We start from the raw sequence: 20,725 nt of genomic DNA on the forward strand, positions 1-20,725 counted from the left end.
TCTAAGTCGGTGCCCCCTGCAGAGGAAGCACTTCCACCCCTCTCCTCTTTGTGCTGGCACAGGTGCTAAAGCCACACGCAGAGCCAGACCAGGGCACCGACACCTGGCAAAGGGACCCAGCAAGAGGCTGGTTTCCACCTGGCACAGGTTCCTGCTGGATGTGGGCTCTGTAAGGGCACTTCTGCTCCCTGGCAGCAGCACGAGAAGGCAGGACTCTTCTGCCCGCAGGACTGACTCAGAGCATGCCAATTTTGGGCTCAGTAAAATCCTCTGCCACAAACTGTTCTGCCCACAGCTGCCAAGGAAAACTCAAACAACTGCAACAGATAAGGGAAAAATAAATTAAAACTGGTTTCAGCTGGACATCTCCCACTTGTTTCCCACTATTGTCCCAGCCAGCCCCTACTGCTCCAGCAGCAGCAGCTCCCACAGACAGCTGCATCCTGGCAGCAGTGAAGCAGCCCCTGCTCCACGCATCTCCAGATGGGTCTATCCCACACCCCAGCACTGCAGTGAGCGACCCGACACAGGTTGCTTTTCAACCCCTTTAAAAGATATCTAAAAATACATTCAGTGCTTTTCTCGTATGGCTTTTCAATGCAAGGGACTGCTCTGAAGCCTACCAACAGCAAATGAAAGGCTATCTGCTGGGCTAGCTGCTTCTGCTCGTACCACAAGTGACTTTTACTCTGGTCTCCTTGCTGCATGCCCAAGCAGCACCGTGCTCCAGGTAACCTTCTCCAAGTGGCACAGACCAAGACACTGTTGGTCCAAATCTACTGTGCTGAGAGTCAGGCATGCAGGATAAAGTTGCCATCACCCTAAGCTTCTACTTAAGAAGAATCCCACCCCAAAACACTGGCTCAAGGACTCAGCTACTCCATATACAAGCAGAAAACAGGACATCAGCACACCTGGAGTGACTGAGCTTTGTTGTATCAGTACATGGATGAGGGAGAGCCTAGCCTTGATTTCATCTCAGCTCCTGGAAAAATCCAATTCAAAAATCTCACTGCCTGTTTCTGTTCTCCTTTGCCAAGCAGAGGAAAAGCCACATCAAGGAATCTCCCGAAGCACTGAATCAAGTCAGTGGTTTTCAAGCAGCACATCAACAGGCTACAAGGAACCCACAGAAGGATCAGGAAAGCTTACCCGGAGTCAGCAGGTACAAAGCTGTGCACCTCCAGGGGAAGCTTTAGGTGCCTGCCATTCAGGAGAGGGCTGCAGGATGCTAAGCTAGAGCACAGCAGGGTGAAAATGACAGCAACAGGACACAGCAGCAAGTCTGCAGGAAGCAGCTCCTTCTCACGATGACAGTGCATCCCCCAGATGCCCACAGACCTGGCACATCCACCTTCCAGAGCCAGCCTGCAGCTCCAAAGCCACTGTGAAGGAAGAGGAGGGTTAGGATTCCAGGTTACTGCAATAAGGAGCATGCAGGACGCTGGTACTGGCAGTGGCACGCTGGGTTGAGGGGCAGGTGGTGCCTGAGCCATACCACAGGACTGCAGTACTGCTTCTCAACTGCAGCAGCTCACCCACCTCACAGCCAGGCTGTTAGCAACCCTTCTCACACCTGAACCAGCCCTGGCGATCAGGAGTCCTTCACTGGGCCACATTGAGCAGACAGGACTGGATACAACTTCTGTCCTGGCTTATCACCAGCACCACACACAGCAAACACTGCTACTTTCTCCAACAATTGAAGCCTAAAGGTATGAGTTCCAATCTTTGCCAGTGACAACCAAATCTCTTCTTCACGTTAGCTTCGATTACCAAGCTTTGTTAAGGCTCTCAAGTGCTATTCCTATCCCTTCCTTACAAGCAGCTTATTAATGAGGTTTGTGGTGTTCCACCCACAGTACTGACACGACAGAGGCTTTAGCATCCTCTGTACTTTTTGGAAGGGGATGATATCCACCTGCACAGCATGCAGGGGAAAGAACGAAGACCCTGGGAGCTGACAGGAGAAAGGGAACTGAGTTTTAAGATCCTGAACGCTTTAATTCAGATTTTGGAATAACCATCTTTCATTCTTTAATGTGGCTCCTGGCATTTCCTGGTGGGAAATCACCACGCGTGGTCCTGCATGAGAGAAGCAACTCCTCCAGCACAGAGAACACAACACTCAACAGGTGCCAGGAAAGCCAAAGGGATGCAAATATGAGATTGCTGCAACCCAGACTGTTTGTATCTTTGTAGCCTCGGTGTTAAAAGCATCGGGTGAGATTTCCAGCAGCCTCACACACTGTGTTTGCAGGCAACTGCAAGGTCGCCTGTGCTAAGAAGCCCTGATGTGGGGAAAAGCAAAGTGCTCACCTTCAGAGGAAGCAGATCCAGATGGGAGGTGTTAGAGGGAAGCGTTCAGTATCAGCACCCAGCAGTACAGTTATTCTGCCTTCTGGCTCACAATGCCTCCTGCTATCACACTCAGAATCTGCTCCTTGCATGAAGCCTTCCTGTAGGAGTCCCCAGTGTACAACACGGAGATAACAGAAACACCTCAGCTGGAGGGCAATGGTACAGCATAAGTTTATGGGCGATGCATACAAGCCAGAAATGACTTCAGAGATATTTCCCCTTTGGTTATAGAGATCTCTGACCCCTCCCCTGTAAACTGAAATGCCCCAGAGAAGCCGCAGACACAAGGAAACCCATTGGGGGCCTTATGGGAGCATTTTCCAGAGGGTCTGAAAGAGTCCACCTTGAGCTGACCCTGTGTAAGGAAAAGGGAAAAATGGTGGCAAGAAGCAAGCAGTGCCACCCTCACAAGGGACCTGTGCTGCAGTCAGTGCCATAAGGCTGTCACATCACAACTCATCATTCACTGCTCAGGTGAGAAACCGCCGGCCCTGACTGCCCCCAGCCCTCCCGTACTCCAGCTCATCCCTGTCCCCTGGGACTGATACAAAGTGCCCAGTATCTGCTGCTGGGAGCTCCCATCAAACCTACGGAATGCTAACAGCCAGCCTGAAGGAACGCACTGCACAGAGCATTAAGAGTCCTCAAGTCTAAATGTACAACCTAGGTAAAAAAAGAAAGAAATGAAACATGCCTGAAAGCAGCAGTGTGAACTTATTGCCTGAGTGACCCATGGCTGTACTGCAAGAAGCTGAACCCCCTCCTGCAATCACTGCATGGAGGGCAGGCAGGAATGCCACCAGTCAGGTCCTCCCGAGGAGCACCATAGAACCCAAGGCTGCACAGAGGCTTTTAAAGCAATTTGTGGTAGAGCTCTGAGCCAGGATCTGAAATCTTTCCGAAGCCACCCCATGGACCTCCGTGAGCTGAGATCTTCCCAAAAAGCACGTGAGAAAATACAGCCCGTATCCTCAGTCGGGGTCACCGCGATGGCAAATGCCACAGCTGAGCATTGTGGTGAGACCACAACGTGTGGAAAGAGGAAAAAAGGAGAACTCAGCAGCAGAATCCCTCACTCACACATCTGATCACAGAGCAGATGAGGCCAGGAACCTGTTTTAATGAAGAAAACCCCAACGTGAAACCAAGCATTGTCCCCTGCAGTGCTGGGATCTACTGCGGTCCCCAAGCCCTGCCCCTCACACGCAAGGATCTGCCAGGGAGAACACATGGGGATCCCATCAGGGAATCACCCCCCAGCCCTACAGCCCTACAGCACACCTGCAGGCACAGCAAGCAGGGCAGTAACCCCACAGGAGGGGTTACTCAGTGGAGAGCTGTGCTGGCAGGGGGCTCCCTGCATCCCAGCCCGGTCCGAGTCCCCTCCTGAGCAGCAGAGAAATGCTCACAAGTTAAAAAACACCATGAAAAGAACAATTGAATGCCAAGTGAGCTGGGTCAGTTCATCAGTGCACGGCTCAGCACCACAGCTTGCACGTGGGAGGAGGCAGGAGGGCACAGCTGAGAGTGGGGAAGAGAAGGGCCCTTTTGAGAGCGCCCCACACTAACTCACCACTGCAGCACCAGAGCCTGCTGCCTCTTCCTCCTCTTCCAGGCTGGGCCCCCTCCTCTGGGGCTCTGCTCTTATCCGTTCCTTTGTGTGCCCATTTGGGTTACTAATTTGCAGAAAGTTAATCCAGGGGAAGAAAAAAAAGAAGAAGGATCAGCTCAGCAAAATGACTGGCTGGAAGGAAACAAGAAGGAGCTTGCTCACATTCACAGCGAGCACGCCACCAGCAGAAACACTTTGTGCTAAAGCTGGGGGCCTACCAGGAGCTCCTGAAGCTGGACATGTCAGAAGCAGCAGGCTCACAGCCTGGCCCAGGGCATGGAGGAACCCCAGCGCAGGCACCTCCCAGCAAGAGCTTGGCCTCTGGGAACCCACAGTGCCACGCTGGGTGACCTTGAGCAGGACACAGCACTGGGGGAAGCAGCATGCATTCCTGGGGTGTGGGAGCTCACCTGAGCCCTGCTGACACCTCACGTACAAGCTGCCCCTCCAGCCAGGAGCTTCGGCTTCTCTTCACCTCCTGTCCCAGGATGCAGGCAGCCCAGCACAGCTGGCACACTCAGGAAAAGCAAAGCAACACCAAACAGTCCCCGACACCTCTCCCACTTCAGTGAACTTCAACCCAGACCAGAATCAAGTCAGTGAATAAACGCAGGAAAATATACAGAAAGGAAAAAGGGCCGGAGCAGGAAATACACACACCTGCATGACCGTCAGTTAATGAACTAACTTCCCCTCCTGCTGCACCTCCAGGCTTTGCCCAAAGTTACTCACCCTCGCAGAACAAGCCCCAGAAGCTCTGGTTCTTCAGACAGATTAAACACGGTCACAGTCCTCAGCAACTGGGACTTAAAGCCCAGAGCCCTCCAGATTGCACAAACATCCCAAGAACAAACATTTTCAGCATACCAAGAGCTCAGATATGCTGGCTCAACCCAATGGTGTTTACTTGTATTTTGCCCAAATTGCTGGCACAGCACTCGGAGCTGGGGGAGCAGCAGCCACCCCACCAGTTCAACAAGAGACCACGAGGGATCGGGCAGTCGACGAGCCCCACAAGGAACACCAGAGACATTTATTTACACAACCGCTGGTTGCCCAACGAGAACATAAGAGTTTACATTTTCCTCATCCAGCTCACAGGAATTCATTCCTCCAATGCTATTCCTCAGCTGGTGGCAGAGGCAGCTCGCACCGCTCCTGCTGCTGTGCCTCAACCTCTGCTGCACAGCTCACATCTGTGCCGGGGAGCCTGACAGTGCCACCAGTGTGACCCCATCACCCTCCTACCCCCTCTAGCAGAGCTGAGGGGACCCCGGGCTCAGATGCAAAGCATTGCAGTGCTTCTGTTTGTGGCACGAACCAGGACGCAGCGCTCCCTCTGATGTCCCCCCGCTGCCGGAGCGAAGTTCTGCTGCTAGAAGACGTGCAGGAATTCCTCCAGAGCAGCCGTCCGTGGCAGATAAGCTACAGTCAGGTCTGAGCCAGTTCTGGCCGTGAGTTTCACAGCTCAAGCCGGTAGGGATCTCATCAAGGTGCAGAGCACACTCACCCGTACAGCAGCGTGTAAAGGAGTGGGCACTGCTAAGTTAGCACACACCATCACCAGCCCCATCTCACTCAGAAACTCGTGGCAGCTCCCCAGGAAGCACCAAGCCTGCAGCACAGTGTGGGAGCAGCATGGCTCGGCCGACGTGGTGGCAATCCCTGCACCCCGGCTCGCTCCCGAGCCTCTCCTGTTGGCACACTACCCTATATTTAGGCTAGCAGAGCACAGTGACAAGCATTGGGAGGAATGAGTAAGTGGCTTAGGATGCCTGGAATGGTGGCAGAGGCTGAAGGAAGAAATCGAGGCTGAATTAGGAACTGCTGCAGCGCGGGCCGCAGGGCAGAAGGGCACCTGCGAAGCTGAAGTTTGTAAGGCCCGATAAACCTCGCACGAAGTGCGGGAAGGGCCGGGCTCACAGCAGCGCTCCCGGCGGGGGGCGGCAGCAGCCCGCGGTGCAGCGGCGGGAGGAACCCGTGCCCAGGAGACGGGAGGAGAGAGGAAAGGTGAAGGCGGGTCCCGCTCGCACTCACACACCGCTCCGAGCCCGCTTAGGCCCCGCCGGCGCTGGCGGTGCCGCTTCCCCCGCGCGGAGCCGCATCCCCGAGGGTCCCGCTCCGCCCGCCCCGGGCACAGCCCGCACCGCGAGCCCCGGCCGGAACGCGCCCAACTCGGCCCGAGCGCGACCGTGCAGCGGCTCCGTCCCGCCCTCCGCCCGCCGCCTGTTGCTCCCGCGGCCCCGCCGCGCCCGGCCCGGACACCGAGGCGGCCGCTCCGCGCGGGCCCAAGGTCGGCACGGCAGCCTCGGAGCGCGGCCCGCAGCCCGGCGGGACCCGGGGTCCGTCCTGCGGGCACCGCTCGGCCGCGGGAGCGGAGGGGAGGAGGAGCCGTCCCGGCGCGGCGGGCCCGGTCCGCAGCGAGCCCATTCCCGGCGCGGCCCGCAGGGGAACAGGGAGAAGGAGGCGACGGCGGGGCCGCTCCGCCGCCCGCGCCCCGCCAGGCCTCGGCCCGCCCGCCCGCCGCCCAGGCCGCGTCGCTTCTCCGGGCCCGGCCCGCCGTTAGGCCAAGGGCGGCGCGGCCGGCAGGTGCCGCCGCCGGGCGGAGACGAGGACCGGTCCCGCTTCCCTCCCCCCCCCGCTCCGCGCTCACCGTGCTCGGCCGGGCCCGGAGGCCGCTCCCCGCCGGCTCTCGCCGCCAGCGGCCCCGACGCACCGAGCGGGCGGCGCGGCGCGAGCGCGACCCCGCGCGGGCACGTACCTGGGGGCGGGCCCACGCGGCGCCTAGCAACCGGCGGCACGAGCGCGGCTCGGCCAATCGCAGCCCGCCGCCGGCGCCTCGCCCCGCCCCTCCCCGCCCCACCTGGCCGCGCGAGGCCCCGCCCCCTCCCGCGCCCTGCGGCCGTCCCGCGCGGCCCCGCCCTTCCCGTAGCCCCGCCCCCCGCCGCATCCGCTTCCTCTGGGCGCCGCCCCAAGCCCCGCCCCGCACCTGGGCCGAGCCCCGCCCCCCCGCCGCCCTCCGCCCGGCTCCGCCCACTCCCGGCGCTCCCCGCCCTCCTTCCGGCCCTGCCCTCAAAGTCAGGTCCCGCCCTCTCCCGCGAGACCACGCCCACCGCCGCAGACCACGCCCTCTCCCGGCAGGCCACGCCCCCCTCCGGTCAGGCCCCGCCCGCTTCCCGCAGGCTCCGCCCCACGTGCGGTTTCGGGGACCGCGACCGCGACCTCGGCGCCCTCCCGGCCCGTAGGCAAATATTTGCTGGGTCCGGCCCTGGGCCGCAGCCTGACCACCGGCACCTCCACCATGCCGGCCCCGCTGGGCCTGCTGCTCTCCCTGGCCGTGGCCCTGGGCGCAGGTAGGGTGCGGGCGGGCGCTGCGGGGCCAGAGGGCACAGGGAGACGTGGGGGGTCCCAGGCCGGGGGGGGTCTCCGGGTCCGGGACCCGCTGACCCTCGCTCCACCTCAGGCCACCGCTCGCCCCTCAACGACTTCCAGCGCCTGCGTGGCACCGAGCTGCGGGCAGCACCCAACGAGCCCCCACCACCTGCAGCAGAGCGCAGAGCGGCCCAGCAGTGCGCCCAGCGCTGTGCCAACAGCCCGGCCTGCCGGTGAGCACCGCGTAGCACGGAGCTGAGCCTCGGTGCCGTGCAGCGCCCTGCCACCTCCACCTGCCCGCAGGGCCTTCCACCACGAGCGGCAGAGCCAGCTGTGCCAACTGCTGCCCTGGAGCCAGCGCTCGCCCGGTGCCCGGCTGCAGAAGAACATCCACTATGACCTGTACCAGAAGAAAGGTGAGGGCAGCACTGTGGCTGAGCACGGGGCTCACGATACAGGGCTCCCGCTGCACGTCTCTGATGTGGTGCCCACTGCAACCCAGACTTCCTGCGGGAGTGCATCGTGGCCAACGGCACCACTTATCGCGGCACAAGGGACACGACGGAGCGCGGCCTGCGCTGCCAGCACTGGCAGGCCACCACACCCCACGACCACAGGTGCCCCGAGCGGTGTGGGGTGATGGGAAATGGGGTGGGGACAATGGGGACAGTGCATTAGTGAGGAATGGGATGGAGACAATATGGGGTGGTGGGGAATGGGGTGCGGAAAGGCTGGGAATGACGAGGACAGCTCGGGGACGCTGGGGACAGTGCAGGGGCAATGGCAACAACCGGGGTGGCGCAGATTCCTGCCATCCCCCCGCAATGGGCTGGAGGAGAATTACTGCCGCAACCCGGACCGTGACAAGAGGGGCCCGTGGTGCTACACTGTCGACCCAAATGTCCGACACCAGAGCTGCGGCATCAAGAAGTGTGAGGATGGTGAGTGCTGTGCTTCAGGGATGCCCTGTGCCACCCATTACTGCTACCACTGAGCCCCCCCCGTCCTGCTGTTGGCAGCCGTCTGCATGACCTGCAATGGGGAGGATTACCGGGGCTTTGTGGACCACACCGAGTCGGGTACCGAGTGCCAGCGCTGGGACCTGCAGCACCCACACAAGCATCCCTACCACCCCGACAAGTCAGTACTTGGCACAGGGCTGTGTGGCTGTGGGGGTGGCAGCAGATATCTGTCACGTGCAGCCGCTGCTCCCCGCCTCTCACCCAGGTACCCTGAGAAGGGTCTGGATGACAACTACTGCCGCAACCCAGACAGCTCCGAGCGGCCCTGGTGCTACACCACTGACCCGGCGCTGGAGCGCGAGTTCTGCCGCATCCGTGTCTGCAGTAAGTGCCCTGGTGTCATCTCTGGTCCTGGTGCCTTTGGTGCCACCCTCACCCCTCTGCTCTCCTCCATACAAGCAGAGAAACGCCCGCGGCCCATCAACGTCACCACCGGCTGCTACAGGGGCAAGGGAGAAGGCTACCGGGGCCGGGTGAACGTCACCGTGTCGGGCATCCCCTGCCAGCGCTGGGACGCACAGACGCCCCATCGGCACCACTTTGTGCCCAGCAAGTACCCCTGCAAGTAGGGCTGGTGGGACGGGGGGCTGCGGCAGCACCCAGGTGTGCGGGCACCCACGTGGCCGCTCCGCCAGGGACCTGCAGGAGAACTACTGCCGCAACCCCGACGGCTCAGAGGCCCCGTGGTGCTTCACCACCCGCCCCGGCATGCGCGTCGCCTTCTGCTTCCACATCCGTCGCTGTGACGATGAGCTGGACGCACAAGGTGAGCCCCCACCACGCGGGTGTCCCACCAGGGTGTCCTCCAGCAGTACCAGCTCCCCCTGCCTGTCCCCAGATTGCTACCACGGCCACGGCAAGCAGTACCGTGGCCACGTCAGTAAGACGCGCAAGGGGATCACGTGCCAGAGGTGGGATGCCACGACCCCCCACGTGCCACAGTGAGTGTGCCAAGAGCGTGCCAGGGTGATGCGCAGCAATGGGGTTGGGGCAGTAATGGTGACTCCCGGCTGGCAGGATCTCGCCCACCACCCACCCTGAGGCGCACCTGGAGGAGAACTACTGCCGCAACCCCGACAACGACAGCCACGGCCCTTGGTGCTACACCATGGACCCACGCACACCCTTTGACTACTGTGCCATCAAGCCCTGCTGTGAGCTCGGCCCCACTGAGCCCTGGCTGCCCCACAGGGTGCATCGGGCCACCTGCCACAGCCCCACTCTGCTTTTTCTCTGCAGCCGGCAGCGCTGTGCCATCCGTCCTGCAGAGGGCAGGTGAGGACACGTGGGTGTGGGGCTGTGGGTGCTCGGCGTGGTGCCCCCAGCCAATGCCCACCGTGCCCACAGATGCAGTGACGTTTGAGGAGTGCGGCCGGCGGGACGAGAGGCTGCAGCAGAAGCACCGTGTGGTGGGTGGGATGCCCGGCAACTCACCGTGGACCGTCAGCATCCGCAACCGGTGAGCGGGCGCCCTGCGTTCCAGCTGTGCCGTGCTGCCAGCCGGGTGCCCACACACCACTGCCAATCCCCGTGTCTGCAGGGCCGGCTTGCACTTCTGTGGTGGGTCACTGGTGAAGGAGCAGTGGGTGATCAGCACGCGGCAGTGCTTCTCCTCCTGGTGAGCTCAGGGGCAGGGTGCGGGGTGCCGGTAGCCGCCGTACCCTGATGGCCTTGTCCTGCAGCGATGCGGACCTGTCAGGCTATGAGGTGCACCTGGGGACGCTGTTCAAGGACCCCAGCCCCACCGACCCCGACCTGCAGGCCATCCCCATCGTACGCATCATCTGTGGCCCCTCTGAGTCCCACTTGGTGCTGCTGAAGCTGGCATGGTGAGCATGTGGTGTCTCTGTGCCCCAGAGCCACGGGCTGGCACCGCATCCCCATGCTGTTCCGTCCCTCTGCAGGCCAGCTGTGCTGAACAAGCGTGTGGCCCTGATCTGCCTGCCTCCTGAGCGCTACGTTGTGCCTGCTGGCACCACCTGTGAGATTGCTGGCTTTGGGGATACCCGAGGTACTGCCATAGGCAGCCCCACCATGGTGTCCCACTGCGACGGTGTCCCCTATCTATGGCAGTCCCTTCCAGAGCAGCCCCAGAGCCATGGCATGGCCCTGCCCATGTCCACTGTCCACCCATGGAACCCCCTCCCAAGGCATCTTCTTGCTCATGGCATCCCCTTGTTCCTGGCAACCCTCTGCTCACGTCATCCCCTTTCCATAGCATTCCCCCACCCATGCCATTCCCCCACCCATGCCACCCCTCACCTACTGCTTCCCCATGCCCATACATGCCTTGCTGCCGCCCTGTCCCCACAGGCACAACGGATGGCCACGTGCTGAATGTGGCAAAGCTGCCAGTGATGGCACACGCTGAGTGCCAGGCGGCGCTGCGTGGGCGCCTGAAGGAGAGCGAGCTGTGCACAGCCCCGCTGCGTGTTGGTGTGGGTGCCTGTGAGGTGAGTAGGGTCTGGGGGGCCAGGCAGGCTTGGAGACCCCACAGCATAGGGGTGACGGTACTATCCCGGCCCTACAGGGAGATTATGGGGGGCCCCTGGCCTGTCTGACCGCTGACTGCTGGGTGCTGGAGGGGGTGATCACCCCGTCCCGTGTCTGCGCCCGCACCGACCAGCCTGCTCTCTTCATCCGCATCTCACTCTATGTTGACTGGATCCACAAGGTCATGAGGATGGTGTGAGCTGTGCTGCGGGTGGCACCTCCCTGCTCCCCCTGCCAGCTCCAATAAAGGCAGTGGAGTCAGCCCATGTGTTCATCTCAGTGTGGCCAAGATACGGGGGACAGCACTGCACAAAGCATCACACGTTTATTTCGAGCCAAACCCAAATCCCCATCCCCATCCTGCACCTTTGCTGTGCTCAATCCGTCCTCCTTCAGTTCCGGCCATCTCCAGGACCCATGGTCACTTTGAGGCCAACACAGCTGTAGGGCCACCGTGGGCTCTAGGGGCTGTGCTGTCCCATTGGGGGCTGCCCCAGGTGCTGGAGGAACCAGCGGGCGCAGTTCACAAAAACATCTGCTTCTGTCTCCACACCAGTCAGTGCGTGGCCACCCTCAGGGTACCACAACAGCCTGCAGGGCAAGAGATGCTCAGCTGGCACCGCAGGGCTCCATGCCCAGTTCCCCCAGCCTTGTGCTGCACTCACCGGGTTGGCACCCCGCCGGCACGCAGCACCCTGTACAGCTCCAGTGCTTGCGTGGGGCTGACACGCCGGTCCCGGGCACCCACACATAGCAGCACTGGTGCCCGCACCTGTGACACAGGTGGTGATGGGCACCTGGTTCCTGTCCCCACAGCCCTGCAACCCATCCCACCGCACCATACCTGGGGCGCCTGGATGATGGGTGAGCGCTGCAGCATGACAACCAGGTCCTCCACACGGGGCACCCGCTGGAAGGAGTAGGGCAGCCCCAGGGATGAGTAGCGCCTGCGGGAGGGAGGCAGTGGTGGGTGACGTGGCACAGCGTGGTGCAGGGTGGCACAGAGTGGGATGGATGGCTCTTACCAGTCAGGGATGTCGGATGTGCCCAGCAGTGCGGGCAGGTTTGAGACGGGGTTGCGCAGGGCACAGGCCTGGTAGTGCTCAGGATGACGGGTGAGGAGGTGAAGGGCGATGAAGGCTCCATGGGAACCAGCCAGCAGTGCCACATGGTGCGGGTCAAGGGGCTCACAGCGCAGTGCCTGCTCCACCGCCAGCTGTGGGCATGGGCACCTCACCATCAGCATCACACCATCAGCACCCCACCATCAGCATCCCACCATCAGCACCCCGACATCAGCACCCCACCATCAGCACCCCACCAACCATCAGCATCCCACCATCAGCACCCCACCATCAGCACCCCGCCAACCATCAGCACCCCAACATCAGCACCCATTTGGTGCTCCTCACCTGTGTGTCAGCCACATCCTGCTCACCCACGCGGGACTGCAGGCACTCAATGCTGGCCTGCCCAAAGCCCAGCGAGCCACGGTAGTTCACTGGGGAGATGGGGATGGTGGAGGCCACATCCTGGTGTGGCACAGGGGACACGTGGCACCAAAGTCCCCATCACTCACCCAACAGCACGGCAAAGCCCAGGCGGCACAGTGCGGCCATGCTCGGGCGCCAGCGGGCATCGAAGACAGCATGGGGGCCACCTGGGCACAGCAGGGACGTTATGTGAGTGCCACCAGCACCATCAGGATGTCGCCCTGCCCCTCACTCACCGTGGGGACACACAACAAGGGGATGTGGAGTGGTGCCACCTGTTGGGCTCAGCAGCAAGGCCTCGAAGAGCTGGGGGGCTGCACCACGGAGGAGCTCCACTCAGCACCCAGTGCCATGGGCAACCCTGTGCACCCAGGCACTGTAGGGCCCCCATGTGCTCACTGTGTGGAGCGGAGTTCTGCTGGACTGTCAGCGTTTTCCAGGTGATGCCTGGAACTGGTGGGGTGTCCTCCACTGACACCCAATGCAGGGGCAGCTCCTGGCCCAATGGTGGCAGCTCTGCCATCACCTGTGGACAGGCAGCGGGTGGCACTGGGGTGTCCCTATTCCATAGCAGGGTATCACCAGTGCCTCGCATGGCACCAGCACTGCACGGTGCTCTGCTCACCAGGCTGGGTGGCTGGTGTGGAGCCGAGCAGGTGGCCACCAGCAGGTCCCACTGAATGGTCAGCAGCTCCCAGCAGCCCTCGGGTGACCCTGGGGACGGCAGTGAGCTTTCAGTCCCCAATGCTCATCCTGCTCACCAAAGCGATGTGAGCAGCCAGGTGCCACGTACCAGCAGTGAGGTTGGTGATGGTGGCAGTCTCTGTGTCCACCAGCAGCAGGTCCTGCATGGGGACAGCGTCACACGAGGGCTGTGCCACGGCCGTGCCCTGTCCCCAAGCCCCAGCTCACCGTGCGGCTCCGCTGTGGGGTGCACAGCAGTGCCCGCCGGCTGTCAGCTGCCCAGCACTGCAGCGGCAGCGCATCGCTGTAGATTCCAGTGAAGGCTGTGAGCAGGGCAGAGCGGTGGGGAGTTGGGGTGGTGGCACCCAGCGTGATGGTCCGATCCCCCGGCAGCACCCGGCCTTACAGCTCTCACTGCCCGTGGGCTCTTGCACCACGTCGAGCACCGTCACCGTCTGCCGCATCTGCCAGGTGAGCTGGGGAGAGCCGAGCCCAAAGGGGAAACTGAGGCACGGGGACATAGGGATCAAAAGGGACTTTGGGGACTTGCCCAGCATAGGACGGGTGGCCCAACGGGCAGGATCCTGCTCACCATGCGCAGCTGCAGACACTGCCGGTGGGGCCCTCCCACAGCCCCTTCCAAGTAGAGCAGGCGCTGACCATCCGGGCTCAGCCGTGGTGAGAAGGAGGCACGGTCTGGGGCCGACAGCAGCTCTGTGGGCAGCAGGTCAGTGCCTGGGGACAGCAAGGAGCCCACGGTCCTGTGTCCCAGTGCTCACCGCAGTGCCCGCTGGCCAGCTCCAGGTGGAAGATACCCGACCTGGGGAGGAGGAATGCTTGGGTCAGAGCTCCATGGCTGTGCTGTGCAGGCACTGGGTGGGCACTGGAGGCACTGGGGGCTCACCTCCTGTTGGAGCAGGCGCTCAGCCCCAGGCGGAAGGGCTCGTGCCACCAGCCCACAAACACCACGCCTGTGTCACCTGGGGACCACAATGCCTGCAGGGCAACTAGGCTCAGGTCTGGGCCTCAGCCCGATCCCACAGCTGCCCTAAGAGCTGTACCGTACCTCCCAGTACTGACCTGTCCAGGGGACATGTGCTCAGGGACACTTTCCAGCACTGAGACACTGCTGCTCTCCATATCCAGCACACAGAGCACGGGGGCACTGCGGGTGCTCAGCCTCTCTCCCCAGTCCTCGTGGTACACGAACTGCTCGCCCTGGAGCACACTCACAGGGAGCACGGCACATTCAATGTATACATGGTACATTCACTGCTCATATGGCACACTCACAGGAGGCAAGGCACGCTCACCATTTGTGGGGCACACTCACAGGGCATACGGCACGCTCATGGGGTGCACGGCACAGCTCACCATGTGCAGGGCGTACTCACACTCACCACCCACCTCCTCATCTTCATCCTCTGCTGACCTGGCTGCCCCTGGCAGATGCCCTGGGCAGGCTGCAGGTAATGTGGGCCGGCTCCTCTCGGCCACATAGAGCAGCCGTGTCTCCAAATGGGACCAGGCCAGGCAGGCAAAGGGCCCTGGCACAGGGACAGGCTGCTGAAGCGCTCCACGGTGCAGGGACAACCAAGCACCGGGCGCTGCGGCTGCGCCACCCTCAGCTGTGCAGGGTGGGATTTGGGGAGGGCTCCTTACTCTCTGTGTACACGGCCCCGTGCTTTCCCAGCGCTGTCAGGTCCACGCTGTGGCTGCGCCCGCTGCCATCCCACACCTGTGTGAATGCAGCAGGTTCACCACGCACACCGTGCCATGGCACCCAGCTCCTCGGCATGCCCTGTGCACATCATTACCTCCAGCAGCTCGTGGCCCTGCGGTGGGCAGCGCACAATCACCGCACGGCGCTGCCCTGAGGGTGAATCCTGGCCGAGCAGCCTGTGAACAGCAGGGAGCCGTGCTGGGCACTAAACGCAGCACCCCGCACCCCCGTCCCGCTGCCCGGCTCACCGTACCGGTTGTGGATCTCAGCGCTGAGCGCCGCCCGGCTGACGGCGAGGCCGCGCTCCGTGCGCTGCACGCTGTAGTGGCGGCTGAAGCGCAGGAGCCGCCGGCGGGGCAGGTCGGGCTGGCTGCACTCTGCGGGACCGGGACGTCAGCGGCAGCCCGGGCACAGCGCAGCGCGGCCGCAGGGTCGGACTCACCGGCGTGCAGCAGGAAGGCTCGTCCCCGTCCCCGTCCCCCCGCGGCGGCCCCCAGCGCAGCGCAGCTGAAGGCGGGGAAGCGGCTGAGCTCCCGGTAGCAGACACCGGCGCCGCTCTGCTGCCCCTCAGCCGGCTGCCCCCGGCTCCCCACACCGCTCTGCGTTCCCGAGGCCATGGGGCCGCCCTGCGCTCGGCCGGCGGCGGCTCAGCAGGAGGCAGGGTGCCAGGGTGCGCGAGCAGCCAGCCGGGGCCAGAGCCAGGAAGGGTGCTGGGAGCTGGCAGCAACACCTGCCCGCCCTGCGCCTGCGGTCACGAGCCCCGGAGGCCACAGAATCACCGCAGACCGTCCCAGTGCTCAACTACATTTATTAGAGCGGTGTCGGTGCCGGGATTCTCAGCCCTGCAGGTGCTGCAGCAGCCACAGCACGATGTTCATGAAGCCGTCGGCTTCGGCCTCGATCCCAGCCAGCGCGTGGTTGTTCTTGGGGTACCAGAGCAACCTGCAGGGAGAGAGGGCTCAGTGCTGTGCCCACAACCCACACCCCAGTGCCTGCATCCCACTCACCGTGTGGGCACACCACGGGCCTTCAGGGCACAGTAATACTCCAGCCCCTGAGCAGGGGGAACGCGCTTGTCGTCCTCCCCCAGCATCAGCAGCACCGGTGTGCGGACCTGCAGGAAGGACACGGCCTGAGCTGCAGTGCTGCAGGCTGGTACAGGGGGTGGGATGGGACAGGGATGTACCTGATTGATGTAGGACATGGGTGACTTCTGCAGCATCACCGTCAAGTGGGCCGGATCCGGCAGGGCGTTGGGTGCGTATGGGACTCCCACCTCTGTCAGGCACCTGCGGATGGGAGGCAGGGGGACATGCAGTGCCAGGGCTGAGGGAAGCTGGGGGCCACAGCACTCACCAGTCAGGAATGTCAGTGACGTTGAGCATGGAGGCAATGTTCACCACGGGGTTGCGGACCACGCAGGCACGGTAGGTGTCGGGGAACTGCCCGATGAGATGGCACGCCAGGAAGCCCCCGTGTGAGCCACCCACCAGGGCCACCCGGCTGGCATCCAGCTGCTCCTCCTGCAGCACTCGCTCCACACAGAGCTGTGAACACCAGGGACAGCTGTTGAAGTGGGAACGTGACTGTGCCCAGGTTTGCCACCCCAGGACACTCACAGGGTGATGAGGCACCCACATCCTACCTGCACATCCCGCACATCCTGCGTGCCAACATTGCCTGGCAGGGAGTTCACGCTGTCCTGGCCGAAGCCCAGTGAGCCACGATAATTCACTGCGAGAGAAGGTGTCAGAGGCTCCTGCTGCAGAACCCCATGGGCACTGTGATAGTGTTGGGCCCCACGCGCCCCAATGCTCACCCAGAAGCACAGCAAAGCCCAGGCGGCACAGAGTAGCTGGGTACAGCATCCACCCAGCAGAGAAAACGCTGTGGGGTCCTCCTGTGGGGCACAGGTAGTGGGGTTGACGCTGTAGGGCTGGGGCCGGTGCTGGAGGGTGGCAGGGGGCGAGCTCTCACCGTGGGGCATCACAACCAGAGGGGGCTTCTGGGCAGTGGGACCCACACTTGGGCGCAACAGGATGGCATCGAAGTCCAGGCCCTCTGTGGGGATGGCATAAGCAATCAGGGCTCAGTGGGGATGAGCAACAGCTGCGTCGCCCCCAGCACTCACCGTACTGGGGGTTCTCCTGCTCCGGTGGGGGTTTCAGGGTGCGGATGCCCCAACTGATGCCAGGCACTGGGGTTGCATTTTGCAGGCAGATCCACTTTATCTGTGCCTCCTGGCCCACGCCAGGCAGGACAGCTACTTGCTGCATGGGGAGAGGTGTCAGCACCAGCACCCAGAGGGGCAGGGGGGCACTGGGGACAAGGATGTCACCATACCAGCGTTGCGGGGCAGCTTGGAGTGGAAAACTGGGCCACCAAGAGATCCCGGTCAATGGTGAGGACAGACCAGCTCCCTTGGGGTGCATCTGGGGAGGACAGGGAGGGTCAGAGCTGCAGGCACAACCGGCCCCAACTCTGGCACCGTGGCACTCACCGGCTGTCAGCGAGGTTGTGCTGCCTGTCTGCATGTCCACCACAAACACATCCTGAGGGCAGGAGGGCAGAGTCCAGCTCAGCACTGGAACAGCTGCTCCGTGTGCCCCCAGGCCCTGCAGTCCTTACCTGCTGGCTGCGCTGGGATGTGTCCAGAACGAGCCGACGGCTGTCAGCTGCCCAGCACAGCCTTGGCAGAGCACTGCAGTAGATCCCAGGGAAGGAACCTGTAATGAGAGTGTTGGTGCTCAGCACCTCACCCTGCCCTGTGCCCAAAGACCTGTCCCATGACTCAAGACCTGCCCCGCAGGGCTACACTCACCCCACGCTTGCCGTGGCACAGCCTCCAGCACCGTGTGGGCCTGCTTGGTATGCCAGTTGTACTGTGGAAGACATGGGGTGGGAGGCTGTGCCCGGTGCACTGGGTCTGACTGCCCACTAAGGCAGGGGTACAGCACCAGCCCCCCAGGTGGGTGGGGGAGCAGAGCTGCTCACCATGCGGAGGAGGCTGCACTGCTGGTGGGGGCCCAGCACCCTGTTCTCCAGGTAGGCGATGTAGCAGCGGTCAGGGCTGAGCCGTGGGGACCACAAAGCCCCAGTGTCCTCAGAGAGCAGCTCTGCAAGGGCACGAGGGGATGGTGAGGGGGTGGTGAGGGGATGGTGAGGGGCTGCACGGTGCTCAGCACTGCAGGTCTGAGGGTGAGCTGCTCACCGCATTTCCCACCGGTCAGGTCCATGAAGAAGAGCGCTGAGCTGCCGGGAGAAAGGGGCTGTCACCACGGGGCTGGGGTCCTCAGGGCGGCAGGGACCAGGGGGACTCACCGGCGGTTGGTGCAGTGCCGCAGCCCCAGGCGGAAGGGCTCGTGCCACCAGCCCACAAACACCACACCAGTGTCATCTGGGGACCAGAAGGCCTGTGAGCAGCAGACCGTGTGGCTCAGTAACGGAGTCTCCCATTGTGCACCACCTCCCGTGTCCCCTTCCCCCATCCTGACCTGTCCAGGGGACACGTGTTTGGGGACACCCTCCAGCACTGAGATGCTGCTGCCCTCGATGTCCAGCACGCAGAGCACAGGGACGCTGCGGGTGCTCAGTGTCTCCCCCCAGTCCTCATAGTACACGAACTGCTCGCCCTGTGGCACAGCCCCATCAGTGCCAGCTTTGGGGTGGAGGGACATCACCCTGGGGTGGTGGGGCCCCACCTTGATGGGTACATCTGGCTTCTTGGGGCACTCCAGCTCCTGATCAGAGCCATCCAGCTCGGGTGCTTTGGTCTGGAAGAAGGACTCGGCTTTGGGACGCTTCTTCTCCGCCACATACAGCAGGTGAGTCTCTGAGTGTGACCAGGCCAGGCAGCCAAACTGGTCTGTGGGGAGAGGTCAGGCACAAGCCATCCCGTCCCCACCACCCCCCAGGACCACCCTGTCCCTCACCGTCATCATAGACACCGCCGTGCTTGTCCAGCGCAGTCAGGTCGATGCTCTTCACCTTGCGGTTCTGATACCACACCTGGGAGCAGAGGAGCAGGAGGAGCCCAGGTTGCCAGCCCCTTCCTTTCTGTAGCCCCCTGACCCCTCGCCCACCTCCAGGAACTGCTTCTCCTTCTCTTTCTCCTTCTCCTTGCCGGGAACCTTGAGCAGAACAGCCTTCAACGCGCCGCTGGGGGACTCGCAGCTCAGCAGCCTGCAGGAAGGCGTCCCTCAGCCCCATCCCGACGGGGATGTGGGGACGTGGGGAGGTGGGGACACGGGGACCCACACATTATTGATCTCACAGCAGGCCCCGCCAGGCCCCGCGTAGACGATGGAGGCCCCGTCGTGGAAGAGCAGATACTGCCGGCAGAACTTGATGCTCTTGGCCTGCACCAGGTCCCGCTGCGACCATTCTGCGGGGATGACGGTGAGGACAAGCGACGTCCCCCTGCTCCCCCCCCCGGCCCAACGCCCGCCCCGTACCGGTGTACAGGCTGCAGTACTTGCCCCCGTACTGCGTGGTGATGTCGGGGCCCAGGCAGGCGGCGCTGATCGCCGGGTTCTGGCTCAGCTCCTGGTACAGCGCTGCGGCCTCGTCTGCGCCGGGCAGAACCTGCGGGAGCACGGACAGCTGGGGGGGGGTCTATGGGGGCAGCGGGGGCTCTTAGCAAGGAATAAGGGACGTGGGGGGGTTCTATGGGGGATAGCAGGGCACGTGGGGCTGCTGTATTGAACCAGGCCCATGGGGGTAAGCGGCCCGAGCCTCAGCAGGACAGGGAGGTCGGGGAAGGCAGAATTCGGGGTGGGGGGGAAGCACGGGTCGGGGGGAAGGCGATGGGGGGCGGGGTCCCGGGGCAGTGACGTCACCGCCCCCCAGCCCCCGGCCCGCCCCCCCCGCAGCCCCTCACCGGCGGCTCCATGGCGCTGCGGCGGGCGGACACGGCGCACAGCGCATCCGGGGCGGTGGGCGGGGCCGCCTCCCATTGGCTGCGGCGTTCCTGCCTCAGCCGCGCTATGGCGCCCCCTCGCGGACGCCGCCGGAACCGCCGCGGTAGCTCCGGGCGGGACCCGAAGCGTGTGCCGGGCTGGGAGCGAGACCCGCGGCCATCCCCGCAGCACGAAGGGACGAGGCGGAGGCCGTGTGTGGTTTATATCAAGTCCTTTTATTTTGTTCCCACAGAAATACCTGGGTGGGGGGCAGCTTCTGTACGGAGTCACGACACAGCGCGGCACGGGGGGTTGGGGGGGGGGGGAGTTACTACGGGTCTCACGGAGCACAGCAGACACGCACACCGTCACAATGGTCAGAGGGAGGAGCGCCGGCATTGCACTTACCACTGTAAACTTCTCCTGGGGCTCAGCGGGGCCCCGCGTGCAGCCGCGCCCCGGCACCTATTTACAGCGCGAGGGAGCGGCGGGGGCGCACCCGGCAGCGGTGGGGAGCCCACCCCGCAACCCCGGTGCACGCATCGCGGTGGGTACGGCGATGAACCGATGGAGGAGAGAGAGAGGAGAAAAGAAAAGAGAAAGAAAAAGAAAACAAAGAAAAGGGGGAAAAACCAAAAAAAAGAAGCGGAAGAAAAAAAGAAGAGAGTCCAGGCAAAGAACGGCAAGCACTGAAACGCGGTGAGACCGTGCAGAGAAGTAGCAAGCCATGCTCTACGACAGGACAGACGGTCACGGGCGCTATGGCTGCCCTTTGGCAAAGTGGCCCTCCGTGGGTCGAACATGCCACGAATTGGAACTTCATACGCACAGGTGGTCGAGAGAGAGAGAGGAGTTACCCGGTTTGCAATGACACCCTTGCACGCGACGTCGGATTATCAGCTATGAACGGGTCTCGTTCTGGAGTCGTGTTATTTCGTTGCATAGAACATGGGACGGGCGCCGGCGCGGCACCGGGGCGGGCGAGGGCCGGGCGCGTCTCCCGGTGCCAGGGGGAGCCCCACCGGTCCGAGCGTGCCCACGCGGAATGGCTTCAGAAGGACTTGGAT

General features: G+C 62.9%; 4 protein-coding genes across 8 annotated transcripts in view; 1 reads left to right on the forward strand and 3 right to left on the reverse strand.

Moving 5' to 3' along the window:
* DAG1 (dystroglycan 1) overlaps positions 1-6,757 on the reverse strand; it is a 33,793-nt gene extending 27,036 nt beyond the window's left edge. The window contains exon 1 of one of the 3 annotated variants that reach the window (XM_072347361.1): positions 6,735-6,757. The gene's annotated coding sequence lies outside the window, so the exon portion shown is untranslated. Of the gene's footprint in view, positions 1-6,626 lie in introns of all 3 variants that reach the window. The other 2 variants (XM_072347358.1, XM_072347360.1) reach the window with 2 other exon arrangements.
* A 410-nt stretch (positions 6,758-7,167) lies between these two features.
* Positions 7,168-11,122, forward strand: MST1 (macrophage stimulating 1). 3 transcript variants are annotated; one of them, XM_072347363.1, is made up of 18 exons: positions 7,168-7,326; positions 7,437-7,578; positions 7,649-7,761; positions 7,848-7,962; positions 8,150-8,286; positions 8,365-8,485; positions 8,573-8,691; positions 8,770-8,932; positions 9,003-9,133; positions 9,206-9,308; positions 9,385-9,521; positions 9,607-9,642; positions 9,715-9,826; positions 9,908-9,985; positions 10,050-10,196; positions 10,272-10,378; positions 10,681-10,820; positions 10,898-11,122. In XM_072347363.1, exons 1-18 carry the CDS (start codon positions 7,275-7,277, stop codon positions 11,057-11,059), a joined length of 2,115 nt encoding a protein of 704 aa, XP_072203464.1. In that variant the 5' UTR covers positions 7,168-7,274; the 3' UTR covers positions 11,060-11,122. The 3 variants fall into 3 exon arrangements, with proteins under 3 accessions (XP_072203464.1, XP_072203463.1, XP_072203465.1); XM_072347364.1 differs by having other exon boundaries at positions 7,170-7,326; positions 8,767-8,932; XM_072347362.1 differs by having other exon boundaries at positions 8,573-8,932.
* An 84-nt stretch (positions 11,123-11,206) lies between these two features.
* Positions 11,207-15,537, reverse strand: APEH (acylaminoacyl-peptide hydrolase). Its single transcript, XM_072347462.1, has 20 exons — positions 15,203-15,537; positions 15,014-15,137; positions 14,855-14,936; positions 14,700-14,775; positions 14,445-14,584; positions 14,118-14,255; positions 13,942-14,033; positions 13,817-13,857; positions 13,630-13,751; positions 13,444-13,513; positions 13,266-13,360; positions 13,147-13,198; positions 12,753-13,067; positions 12,590-12,667; positions 12,440-12,520; positions 12,273-12,361; positions 11,886-12,076; positions 11,705-11,807; positions 11,526-11,632; positions 11,207-11,451 (listed from the first exon to the last, which is right to left on the reverse strand). Exons 1-20 carry the CDS (start codon positions 15,375-15,377, stop codon positions 11,322-11,324), a joined length of 2,301 nt encoding a protein of 766 aa, XP_072203563.1. The 5' UTR covers positions 15,378-15,537; the 3' UTR covers positions 11,207-11,321.
* A 14-nt stretch (positions 15,538-15,551) lies between these two features.
* On the reverse strand, positions 15,552-19,699 carry LOC140257826 (acylamino-acid-releasing enzyme-like). The gene is made up of 22 exons (XM_072347461.1): positions 19,640-19,699; positions 19,215-19,344; positions 19,018-19,144; positions 18,843-18,942; positions 18,693-18,768; positions 18,462-18,625; positions 18,255-18,392; positions 18,082-18,173; positions 17,972-18,012; positions 17,755-17,876; positions 17,582-17,642; positions 17,389-17,486; positions 17,261-17,312; positions 17,104-17,192; positions 16,892-17,030; positions 16,738-16,821; positions 16,580-16,660; positions 16,406-16,494; positions 16,117-16,307; positions 15,947-16,049; positions 15,768-15,874; positions 15,552-15,702 (listed from the first exon to the last, which is right to left on the reverse strand). Exons 1-22 carry the CDS (start codon positions 19,649-19,651, stop codon positions 15,597-15,599), a joined length of 2,202 nt encoding a protein of 733 aa, XP_072203562.1. The 5' UTR covers positions 19,652-19,699; the 3' UTR covers positions 15,552-15,596.
* Between the last annotated feature and the right edge of the window lie 1,026 nt (positions 19,700-20,725).

The sequence above is a fragment of the Excalfactoria chinensis genome, chromosome 12 (genome assembly GCF_039878825.1).
Source record: "Excalfactoria chinensis isolate bCotChi1 chromosome 12, bCotChi1.hap2, whole genome shotgun sequence".
In the NCBI taxonomy this organism is placed as follows: Eukaryota; Metazoa; Chordata; class Aves; order Galliformes; family Phasianidae; genus Excalfactoria; species Excalfactoria chinensis.